This window comes from Lepus europaeus, chromosome 10 (genome assembly GCF_033115175.1).
Source record: "Lepus europaeus isolate LE1 chromosome 10, mLepTim1.pri, whole genome shotgun sequence".
Lineage (NCBI taxonomy): Eukaryota > Metazoa > Chordata > Mammalia > Lagomorpha > Leporidae > Lepus > Lepus europaeus.
In genome coordinates this window covers 35669015-35681975 of record NC_084836.1, presented here as the reverse complement: position 1 = coordinate 35681975, position 12961 = coordinate 35669015, and the positions used below count along the sequence as shown (strand labels likewise).

The 12961-nt window shown below is 35.0% G+C and overlaps 1 protein-coding gene across 4 annotated transcripts in view; it reads left to right on the top strand.

The window, feature by feature from the left end:
- Positions 1 to 12961, top strand: part of LRRIQ1 (leucine rich repeats and IQ motif containing 1) — a 237314-nt gene that overhangs the window by 12946 nt on the left and 211407 nt on the right. For all 4 annotated transcript variants that reach the window (XM_062202044.1, XM_062202046.1, XM_062202042.1 and 1 more), the window contains exons 4-7: positions 3958 to 4049; positions 7432 to 7549; positions 8440 to 8663; positions 10589 to 10663. In XM_062202044.1, the coding sequence (XP_062058028.1) occupies positions 3958 to 4049; positions 7432 to 7549; positions 8440 to 8663; positions 10589 to 10663 (509 nt within the window). The remainder of the gene's footprint in view (positions 1 to 3957; positions 4050 to 7431; positions 7550 to 8439; positions 8664 to 10588; positions 10664 to 12961) is intronic.

The window sequence follows — 12961 nt, the reverse complement described above, 5'->3', positions numbered from 1 at the left end:
TGCTAACCTCATTGAAGGAATTGGGTGGATTCCTGCCCTTTCAATTGCTTTGAATAGTTTGAGAAGAATTAGAATTCGTTCTTCTTTTAGTGAAGCCATTCGGTTTTGGGTTTTTCAGTGTTGGGAGGGTCTGTATTAATGATTCAATCTCTGTTTTGGTTATTGGTCTGCTTAGGTTTTCTCCTTCTTCATGACTCAGTTTTGGTAGATTGTATTTGTCTAAGAATCTATCCATTTCTGCTAAGTTTCCCAACTTGTTGGCATATAGCTATTTGTAGTAACTCCTCAGTGGTTTTTTTTTTTTTTAATTTCTGAGGTATCTACTTTTTTATCTGTGATTTTATTGATTTGAGTTTTAAACCTTGTTTTTGGTTAGTCCAGTCAATAATGTATCAAATTTATTTATTTTATTTTTTTAAAAAAAGCCCTCCATTTCACTGATCTTTTGTACTTTTTTCTTTTTCATTTTGTTTATTCCTCTCTAATTTTAACTATTTCTTCCCTCCTACTAATTTTGAATTGGTTTGTTGTTGTTTTTCTAGGTCTTTGAGATGCAAACTTTTCTAATGTCTTGATGCCTTTCTAATGTCTTGATGTAGGCACCAATTGCTATAGACTTCCCTCTTAACATTGCTATTCCTATATCCCATAAGTTTGATATGTTGTATTGTCATCTTCATTCATTTCCAGATTTTTTTTATTTACCTTTGATTTCTTCTATGACCCACTGTTCATTCAGGAGCATGTTGTTCAGTCTCCATGTGTTTGCATATTTTCCAGAGACTTTTAAGTTGTTAATTTCCTGATTCATTCTATTGTGGTCAGAAAAGATGCATGGCTCGATGTAAATTTTTAAAAAAATTTATGATATTTGCTTTATGGCCTAGAATATGGTCTATCCCAGAGAAAGTCCCATGCACTGATGAAAAGATTGTGTATTCTGCAACTATGGGGGGAAAATGTTCTGTAGATAATAGGTAAGTCCATTTGGTAAATAGTGTCAATTAGCTCTATTGTTTCTTTGTAGATTTTCTATCTAGTTGATCTGTCCATCATTGAAAGTGTGGTGTTGAAGTCCCCCATTACTATTGCATTGGAGTCTATGTCTCCCTTTAGATCCATTAACATTTGTCTAAAAGAGCCAGCACCTTGGTGTTAAGTGCTTATAGTCACATCTTCCTGTTGAATTGATCCCTTAATCACAGCACAATGCCCTTCTTTGTTACTTTGAACAGTTTTTGTTCTAAAGCCTATTTTGTCTGCTATTAGAATGGCTACACCTGTTCTTTTTTGCTTTGTTAGCATGGAATATCTTTTTACATCCTTCCACTTTCAGTCTGTGTCTTTGTTGGTGAGGTATGTTTCTTGTAGTCAGCAGTAGATGGGTCTTGTTTTTCAATCCATTCAGCCAGTCTGTATTTTTAACTACATTCAAGATTTTTATTAATAAGTAATGACTTGGTCTTGCCATTTTTCCATAAATATTGCTATTTGCTTTGGATTTCCATTGTACTTTCACTGGGAGATTTTCTCCTTTCACATTCTTTCATACTGATGACTACCTTTCTATGTTTCTGTTTGTAGCACTTTTAAGCTGTACCCTGTTCCCTATCATGCAGTCACAGAGTTCCCACAGTCTCAGTACACAAGGCTCCCATAATCATGGGGTGCAGAAGATGTGTTCTGCCCTATTTCCCTATCCCATCCACAGAGAGAACAGAGACATTTGCAGAGCTGGCTGTCTGTGGGTGCTCCACTTGAGCCCTGGAGCCTGTGATATATTGAGAGGCTGGGTGCACGTCGCAGTCCTACGTGGGTGCTCAGCCACATGTCAACCCTCCCAGCCAGATTCAAAGTCAGTGGTGAACATGGGTTTTTCTCTCTGGTAAAATCCCCACAGCACATGCATACACGAGAACCACCACAGCTGCTGGTGGTGTCAAAATGACTCCTTCTTCCTGCCCATCTCTGGGGGTACACACAAAAGGCACTGTAGCAGCTACTAGAGTCAAAATGACACCTCCTCCTTGCTGCTTGCCAAGCATCCTTGTGGGTGTTGGGGGAAAAGAAATGGGACCATTTTTCTGGGTTAGATGGATATCCTGTGCTCCATTAGGACTCCAGGCCAGACTCAAAGACAGTGTGCTCTGCCAGGATGTCCCTCCAGCTATATCACCAATGGCGTGGGCTGCCTCAGTTTGCTCTCACCTCACTCTCCAAAGCTGGAGCTTCCTCTGGCTTTTGGCTGCAGGGATTGTGTGTGGTGTTCTTGCTTGTTGCTGCATGTCCTCACCTTCCATGCTGATCCGTGGTGTCCTTCTTCCTTCTGTCAAATTTCCACTGCAGATTTCTCTCCAACTCTCCCCTGGGAATGCACTTCTAAACTTTTGTGCTACTATTTTCCTCTCTCCTAAAGCAGTGTTTCCTTTCCCCACTCAGCCATCTTGGAATCTCTTTGCTTGTTTCCTTTTCTTTTTTATCCACTTATAGTAATAACATTGGTTAAATCTATAGTCTCATTCAAATGACTGGCAGTTGATGCTACTTGTTGGTTGGGGAGTTCACATGAGGCACTCAGCAGGGGGAACATCCTTGTAGCCTTTTGTCTTATACTTCTTGAAGCATGGCACATGGGTTATGAGAAGAAACATTCCAAGAGCAAACTGGCAACAGACCTAAGTGGAACTTCACAAGGTTTCTTACAACCTGTTCTCAGAAGTCATGCAGCATAACATCATTTCTATCACATGCTGATGGTTACACATGTCAAGCCTAGGTTCTACATGGGAGGGTCTTCTACTATACGCTTCTATCTCCTTCAAGTTCCCTTTATCACAGTCTTGGCCAGAAAGATACCTGCCCCTCTTTGTACATAATATTTAGAAATAAAGATATATTCAAATACATGTATTAATGGGTAGAGCATAAATAAGTCTTAGAAACTTAGTTGGAAAGCAATCTGAATAATGTTATTTTTTCTTTTTATTCAGCCTCTCACACAGGAAATCATGCCAGAAAGACTGTAAATAAGAGTTAAGAAGAAAATCTACTATCTCGGGAAAATTAGGTGTGAATAGTCAGTTAACCAGCAGGATAGTCTTCTGTATTTTACCATTAAATAACACAAAGAAACATAACTATATCTGTTTAGATAGCAGAAACTGGTATAATTTAACAAACCTTACAATAAGGAATAAATTCCACTTCAATCACATATTGGTAATTGTAACATTTTAAGTAATATTTTTATATTAGTTTTTATTTATTTGGGAGGCAGAGAAACATAGGGGGAGATAGACACACACACACACACACACATAAACACACCACAAATATACTTAGCTCCCATCTGGTTCACTCCCCAAATTCCCATAATGACCTGGATTGGTCTAGAGCCAGAACGAGGAGCTGGAAAGACAATTCAGATCTTCCAAATGGGTGGCAGGAACCCAGTTACTTGAGCTGTCACTGCTGCCTCATCTGCATTGGTAGGGAGATGGAGTTAAGAGCCAGAATGAGGAATTGGACCCACGCATTCCAGTGTGGGATGTAGGCATTTAAACCAGTAGGCTAAACACCTACTTTTAATATTTTCATTAAAATTTTTAGTATTTTGTACAAGATTGTGTAGCTGGTTTGTGGCAGGTGGAGACTTTCCTGATTTCTAGCCAAGTTGCCATTGTGATATCAAGCAAGGCCTGATGCTGTATGCGTAGAAAGTAAACTTCAGTCTAGAATATAAAATTATAAAGTACTTAATACATTTGTTACTTTTATTTTTAGAATAAAGACAACAGGTTCCTTCTGTTCTTTATTCTTTGTTATGTTTTGATTTACTTGTACCTATCAAGAATATTCTGTGATGGAATTTGACATTAAAGAATGATTATAAAATTGAGATTTTTAAATATGATATCCTATTCTTATATTGATATTATTATATTTTGCATCCTCTAGGCTGTAATTATGGAGGAGTTGCTAATAATCATAGATATTTAAAGATAGGAGTTTCAACTGAAAATAAAGAAAATCCGGATCAATTAATGAAGGTAAATATTCAACATTTGACTGAAAGTACTCAATATTACAGTCATAAGTTTGTCTTTCCCTCTTATGAAGGGTGAAAATTCACTGATTTTAAATTCATTAATTAAAATATTAACTATTTTAAGCAAATCATTTTGGTTTTATGGTTTACTCTGGTTTTATACTGTACAACCAGTCAAATTTTAATCTTTAAGAATATTATTCACTTCTTCACATGGGGTATATCCTAAGGGAGGTGTGAACCTCCTAGGGGAAGGCACTCTGTTGACTTTCATTACTTGGCTGGCCTGGGAGGAGAGCTGGCCAGGTAAAGGCAGGGGGCATCTCTAACAAGAAATTTACAGTTCTGCCTGTAATGTTGCTGACCCTACTTGACCATCCCCTCAGCTGCAGTGGTCACTTTGGAAGTTGGGCTGAGTGAAGGGCTTTTCAGCTTAGAGCCAATAAGATCTGTGGCTCTGACCTGGGCATCCTTCGACTCCAGGGCAGGTCCATTTCCAGTGATCCAACTCTTGGCAGAGATGCCAGGGCTCTTCACAAGCTGACTTCTGCTGAAGCCCAGGCTTACCACATTGAAAGCCACTGCAGTGGCCTGGCCTGTTGGGTCTGCTTGAGGGCAGATCACTGTACAGATCAGCCATTAATAGGCCTGCCACCCATTGCTTCTGATGCCGAGCTTTCTTTTCCTCCTGGTTTGTGTTAAAGCAGACCAGAGGATGCAAGTCAAGGGAGTGCCCGTGTCCCATCTCTAATCTTCAGTGGCCTGAACTACAAGTCTATAGTCACAGGCATGTTCTGTAGTAGTTTTTCTAAGGTAGACAATGCCCATGAGGAAAATTATATTCTCATTTTAAAACTTTCTTTCCCTTTGGTCTGAAAGGGAGGTTTTTTCTACTTACTGTATACTTCGCTGATGGCGAAGTGAATCTAGCTATGAGATTATTATTTAAGTTCTTATTTTGGCTATGCTATTACAGAAAAATGTTAGCCATCTCTTTTATAAGGTCTAAAGATTAAATTGTGCATCCTACAGATTCCTTTATAATAGAATTAGTTTCCTACCTTGAAGAGAATAGAGAAATGAAAGAACAAGTTGGGCTTAGAATAGAGAAATGAGGGAGCAAGTCCTAGATCGCTTGCTGACAATAGCAATATTACATGAATACTTAGCAAACCGTTTCAACCATTAGATAACAACTTAAGAAAACATTTACCAGAAGGTCCAATGCCTTCTATAAATTTTAAGAATCATGTATTTGAAAACACCTCTTAAATATCTAACATGGTGTAGTTTGTTTAGCCAGTAAACTTAAGCACAACCATATAAAATGTTTTTAGTTTCTACCAACAAGTCTAAAACATATGATACACAGATTCAGGTCACACAAATTAAAATGTATCTTTGATTGATTTTAGCAGCTTAAATTTATGGACAATCTTATCTATAAGCCATTTAAAATAAAACTCTGAATAAAATTTTCCCATGTGGACATACAATATGTACACACATATAACATAGCATAATAGACCAATATAGCAATTTTAATAATAGCTTTTAAAATCTTTAACTCTTTTTGTAGATTGCCAATTGATTTGAATTGCTTTTTGTTTTTAGTAACCTCAGTTAACCATACTTTCTCTCAGTTGGTACTGTTAATACATTATTGGCTTCATCTGTTTACAGAGCCATCCCAAAGTACTGAATACAATAGAAATGGCTGGAAAAAGTCCATAGGAACCTATAGGAGGACAGCTAAACACAGAACCAACAACGCTTTAGTTTTATGAGCAGCACATCATATATAACTGTGGATGACAAAAGACTTTAAGTCGCCATGTTTAAAATTATAAACTCATCAACCCACAAGAGGCACTTGCTTACTTCACAGTATTTTTGAAAGCACCTGTAGGATTTTACAAGTTTTTAACCCTTTAGGCCTCTGGGGCTTTCTCATTAAGATGACTATCATGTCTAGTAACACAAGATCATTAGACTTTTTAACTCTCAAACATTTGTATTAATAGCATTTTCCATTATAGAAACTTAAACTTCTCAGCCTTTTGACTAAGATCAAGTGTATAATATTAAAAGAGATTTAGGGGCCAGTGCTGTGGCATAGTAGGTTAGGCCTCTGCCTTTGGCACTGGCGTGCCATCTGGGTGTTGGTTTGATTCCCAGCTGCATCACTTTCAATCTAGCTCCCTGATAATGGCCTGGGAAAGCAGTGGAAGATGATCCAAATGCTTGGGCCCCTACACCTATGTGAGAGATCCAGAAAAAGCTCTTGGCTCCTGGCTTTAGATGGTTTAGCGCCAGCCATTGCAGCTATCTGGGGAGTGAACCAGTGGATGGAAGACTCTCTCTCTCTGTCTCTCCTATGCCTCTCAAATAAATACATAAATCTTTAAAGTAAAAATGGTGATTTAATCCATTAATACATGAGGTTTTTATGCACTTACGAATAAAGAGTAGATCAATATTGCATTAAATAGTTGCCCTACAACCTTTGAGAAGAACTATGAATATGCTCAAATGTTTATTACCTTTCTTAGGATGGTAGTATGTTCCAGAAGAGACTTTCCATGCTTTATAGAACCTTCCGTCATAAGAAATCTTATAGTAATGTTTAATAAAACAGATCAAAGAAAAACATGCTTAGAAACTAAGAGTAGAGGAGAATTTTGCAATTTATTGGGTTAGAAGGAAGTATCATCTACAGATTCATTTATTATATTAATTTTTACTTCTCCTTTTACCTAGTTCTCTTTCCTTTTACTTAACCCATTTCCTATTCCCTAAGATGTTTTACATAATTTCAAAATTACTTAGGTCTCTTTCCTCTTTTTTTTTTTTTTGGCAACACTCAATCTTGAAAATGTATTTTTAAATTATTATACTGTTACAATATTGGAATTAGTATACTATGGCTTTACTACTAGGAAAGGCATAAATATAATTATGGAAAAATATAGGTCAAAATCATATGCATAATTCAGGTTAAAGTACAAAACAGTTATCTATTTAATCATATTAAGTATATTAATAATTTACATGCAACAGTCACTAGAGATAGGAAAAATGGAAATGTATTAGCTACAAACATTAGTGGGAACATTTTGAAATTATTATCAAGCGGTTTAATTGGATATTATGAGTTAATATTGAAGACCGATTTGGATTTTGAAAATATGAGGGTAAATATGTTTTTCTTGCATGGGGAAAACTTTTATTCATTGTAGAGAGAATATTTATCAGTATGCTGTGGATTTGTGTATGAGAAAGGCTTGGAGTAAATAAATGCTCTGTATAAGTATGCAAAATATTATTAAAATGGTATTTTTCCCCTCTATTCTCTAATCATTGGTGCTCTTTTAAATGTTTAGATATTATCTGAAATAGAAAAGGAAGAATTTTTGAGAAGTAAAGCCCATTGTTCCAGTCCTGGTTCTGTTCTTGAGCCTCATCCTCATGATTTACCTATGGATGAACATATTACACAAGGTCAGTGAAACTGATCAGTTATATTTTTGATAATTTTATGTGATTGACCATAGTTATCTGAAAACAATTTGAAAGATATTTTTGAATTTAGCAGAACATACTTGTATTTGAAAATGATGCCTCTATTTATTAATTTACATGTCCTCTAATTTTCTTCTTTTTAAGATTTATTTTATATTTGTGAAAGGGAAATTTAAGAGCTGACACAGAGAGAGGGAGAGACAGAATGAGGTCTTCCTTCCACTGTTTCGCTCCCCAAATGGCTACCACTGGGCCACACAAAACCCAGGAGCCAAGAGCTTCTTCTGGGTCTCCCACATAGGTGCAGGGGCCTAAGCACTTGGATCATCTTCCACTGCTTTCCCAGGCATATTAGCAAGGAGCTGGAACTGAAGATGAATAGCTGGAACTCTAACCAGTGTATGGGATGCTGGCCCTGCAGGCGGTGGCTTTACCCGCTATGCTACAGCGCCAGCACCTCTAATTTTCTTTGTATTCTATATTACTTAATTTAAAGTTCTATAACTTAATTTCAATATGCTTCAAAGTTTTCCACTGACACAGCTGACTGTAATAGATATAATTAACCCTGAATTTATGAAGTATATTTTAACTATATACCTTAACCATTCCTTAATTATATACACAAGCACATTTTTAAGTTTTGTGGAATATTTTAAACCAAGTTATATGACATAATTATTGACTACAATAGAATTTCTATGTATATTCAAGAACATATTTTCTTTTTGTATATTAGCATTTTTACTTTGATAATATGCTGGCATTATTTCTTCACTTCACAATTACTTTTATACTTTAAGTTGAATTCTTTTTGACAGATTTGGATTTGATCTTAAGACTAATAACATTTCTTCTCATGAATACAGATGATGGTGATATAAATTTTGGGTATTGTGAAGTGGAAGAAAGGTGCAGACAGTCATTTGAGGCTTGGCGAGATAAACAGAAAGAACTAGAGGACAAAGAAAAAGAAATTCTCAAAGCTCAGAGAGAGAGAGAAGAAAAGCAATTTCAAGAAGAAGAAGAAAAGAGACATTGCTGGATGAAACAATTTGAAATTGAGAAAAAGAAATTAGAGAATATTCAGAAGGTATGCCATTTTTCTTTTGTTTTTCATATATATTTTGAATCAGTAACTGCCGCTGAAGAGTGTTAATGTTTGGGTTAGGTTATGGTGTGAATCGATCCCCTTGCCCCTTGGCTTTTAATTACTGGAAGCAGCTGGCTGTGAGTTGACAGTAGTTACTCTGAACTTTTTGAAATTCATTGAAATTCCAGATACTGGATCTTGAAAGCCCAGTCTATGAAGTTTCAAGGATCATCCCAGATTGTTTGAAATTTACAAGTATGCCGTTGCTGTATTGTATACCCTTCTAATCATAGGAAAAGGCATACAGAGTGTTCTTGATAATGCAGTGCCCTTGCTCTGTAGTCTGGCGTAAGATACATTATGTAAAACATAATGCATTTGTTGAGCCATCTAGATGATAATCGGTGTCCCTTACACTGGGAGCTTTTTGTTGTAGAGTTTTACATTTGTTTTTATATCTGCTATGTGTTTTTTTTATTTTTTTCTATTTTTTTTTCCCAGCGTGTCGATGTAGTTAGGTCATACTATGGGCATTTTGAGAAAATGGTGGGTTTTAGGATTCTGTTTATGGGTCATCAAGAACTTAAAATGTCTGGATAATGGTCAGGACAGACCCTCTCCAGTTTTCATTGTTAGATTTGCTTTATGTAGTATCTAGAACATGCTGGCTTTAAGGGTTCCATTTAGAGAATATTAGCTGTGGTCAGGCAGTTCAGGATACTCTATCCCTCCATGTTGACTACATTTAATTAATGGAGTATATAGAAAGTAAACAAATTAAAAATAATTATATTCTAATTACTATGGAGCTAATTTTGCTGACCCCTTTTTAGTGGTAACCATTCTAACTGGGATGTGGTAAAACCTGATTGTGACTTTGATTTGCATTTCCCTGATGGCTAGTGATCCTGAGCATTTTTCATGTGTCTGTTGACCATTTGAATTTCCTGTTTTGAAAAATGCCTGTTCATGTTCTTTGCCCATTGCTTTACTGTATTGTTTGTTTTGTTTTTATTGAGTTTCTTGAATTCTTTATAAATTCAGGATGTTAATCTTCTATCAGTTTCATAACTTTCCTATTTTTCAAATATTTTCTCCCATTCTGTTGGTTGCCTCTTCAATTTGCTGTGTTTCCTTTGCAGTGAAGAGTCTTCTCAGCTTAATGTAATCCCACTTGTCTATTTTGGCTTTGATTGCCTTTGCACCTGGGGTCTTTTCCAAGAAGTCTTTGCCTATTCCAATATCTTGCAGAGTTTCTCCAATGTTCTCCTCTAGTAATTTGATGGTATTGGGTTGCAGATTTAGATAATTGATCAATTTTGAGTTGATTTTTGTGTAAGGTATAAGATAGGAGTCTTGTTTCTTACTTCTACATGTGGAGATCTATTAGCTGGTTGTAGATGTGTGAATTGATTTCTGGAGTTTCTATTCTGTTTCATTGGTCTGCCTGTCTATTTTTGTGCCAGTACCAGGCTGTTTTGATTATAACTGCCCTGTGATATGTCTTGAAATCTAGTATTATAATGCCTTCAGCTTTGTTTTAGTTGCATAAACTTTCTTTAGCTATGCAGGTCTCTTGTGTTTCCATATGAATGTTCTCATCGTTTTTCCTAGGTCTGAAAACAACTCTCTGAGATCACATTGAATCTGTAAATTGCTTTCGGTATTATGGACATTTTGATGATATTAATTCTTCCAGTCTTTTCCAGATTGCAGCATATTTACATCCTCAGAATTAGAACCCAATGTCATCTATTCAATATCTTACTGTAAAATTAAGCTTGTTATCCTAGTCCTAGTAACTGAGTACATTTGCATAAATCATCATCTTTAACTGTTTACAAATATATACTGTGAGAATCAAGTTTAATGAACAAAATAGTCTTTGATATTAGAATATAGTGTTTTATATTATCAATCTTTAGGAAGAACAGGACAAGATAAATGATGAACTCCATAAGGAAGAGAAAATATGGAAAGAAAAGCTTCAACAGCATGAGGTATCTATTTGTTGTTTTTAATCGTTACATTATCTTTCTGCATTTGAAACAAACTACTATGTTTGAAATTGGAATTGAAATTATATTGTCTAGCTGATGTAGGATTTAGTTTACTACAACATTTAAATTTATTAATCATCAAGAACTTTGAATATGATTTTCAGAAAATTAAAATTAATTTGTTCAGTGAGTATATCTATGTAAAATTGTAACTCCAAAATTTCTTTAAAGATTTGAGAAAAGAGGAGCCGGCACCATAGCTCACTAGGTTAATCCTCCAACTGCAGCTCCTGCATCCCATGTGGGTGCTGGTTCTAGTCCTAGTTGCTCCTCTTCCAGTCCAGCTCTCTGCTATGGCCTGGGAAAGCAATGGAGGATGGCCCATGTGCTTGGACCCCTGCACCCCGATGGGAGACTGAGAGGAAGCACCTGGCTCCTGGCTTCAGAAAGGCGCAGGTCAGGCCTTTGGGGCCACTTGGGGAGTGAACCAACAGAGGGAAGACCCTTCTCTCTGTCTCTCTCTCACTGTCTGTGACTCTGCCTGTCAAGTAAATAAATAAAAATAAAAAAGATTTGAGAAAAGATATGATTATGAATATTTTACTATGTCTGAAGAATATTAGAAAAGATTAGTATATTTCTTGAGCACACTCAACTGATTGTTTAAACCCCATTTAAGATTATTAACCCCATTTAACATTATTATGTTTAAATTTAATTCATTCCAAAGTTTTTATGTAAAATTAATATATTGCATAAAGTTGAAAAACTTCTCACATCCAGCTATCCATATAAGCATTATTGTACTTCTTTGTATTTCCTTCAAATATTTTCCTTATTTTTATAAAAATCCTGAAAAAGTAACTTCCCATTGTATATGTTTAAATTAAAAATGGTTAGGCACGTGAAGCATCAGGCTTAAATACTTACAATGCTTATCAAAAATATTTTAGTTGGTAAACTTTCTCTGTGTTTTCAAAGCTACAAATATTTTTAGCTATTTCTTTCATTATTGTTTTGCAGTTTTTATTTTGAAGACCTTTCATGTGCTTGGTTATATTTATCCCATTTTTTTATATCTTTTGTGAATAAACTATGTGATATGAATATCGTCTTAGGAAAATTAGTATGCATGCATATGCATATAGTATCTTTGTGTGAGCTGAATATAGCAAAATATTAAATATTGTTAAACCCAAAAATATAATTATAAAGAATAAAACATTACAGATACAAAAAAGAAAATGTTTTTACTTACCATAGAAACTATGTGGTTTATTTGTGGGTAGATTCTTTCACTACTTACTTTTTACAATTGAAACATTGTTACATTAAATGTATATTTTTCCTATGGTGTTTATGATTGCAGACTTTATGTTTATTTCTTACATTGTTTTGAAACTTTAGGATTTTTCACTTTATATGTTCACATGTTAACTATTTTTAATGTGTCCAGAAATTCTTTAAATGCCTGAGGTACAAAAATGAAATTAGAAAATAATACCAGATTGTATGGAATTTATATTCTTTAGGATTCTGACATATTACCTGCATCCAAGTGTTTGTATGTATGAGTGTGTGTGTGTGTGTGTGTTAAAAAGCTAACTCAGCCCTTTATCCTATGACTTTTTTGGTTGTTGTTTAGAAAATTTATTTTTCTATTAATTTTTTTCTTTCAGCTTTTCTCAGGTCTTTATTCTGGAACTCTTATTTGTCATTTGTAGGAGTTTCTATGGTTAACTTCTTTATACTTTGACAAATATTTCGTATTTTTGTTATTTTATATACTGTTTAGAGAAAGCACATCATTTTGAAGTTTTTTATTTAATCAGCTATTCATGCATTGCATTTTGACTTTGTTTGAAGGAGCAATTTTTTAAGTTTAAATTCTTTTTGTGATTACTTTTACATGAAGTGATTCATATAAATCATTCCTTATAAAATTTTTACTTTATTGAAGCTCTTCTCTAGTTTAATAGTTCCTATTTCTTAGATGTTGATTCTTGCTTCTATTTAATGTATGTACTTTCTCACATCTTTTGTTAGTTATCCTTAAATATTTCCTGAGTTCTTTTTATCAGCTTACTATTGTTTTAGGACTCTAGTGACAAGAATTTTCCTCTAACTACAGATCAGCTCACTTAATACATTATGTGTTTGGCAACTTTTTTGATAGTTGGGAAGAGAAAATATGCATGAGTAAGTGGGTTCTTCCTTTTGCTTGCATGTGTGAGCTACCTGGCCTTCTTAATGTCATAATTCTGTACTTCTGTAGTCTTAGTGCTTTCTCCAAGTATT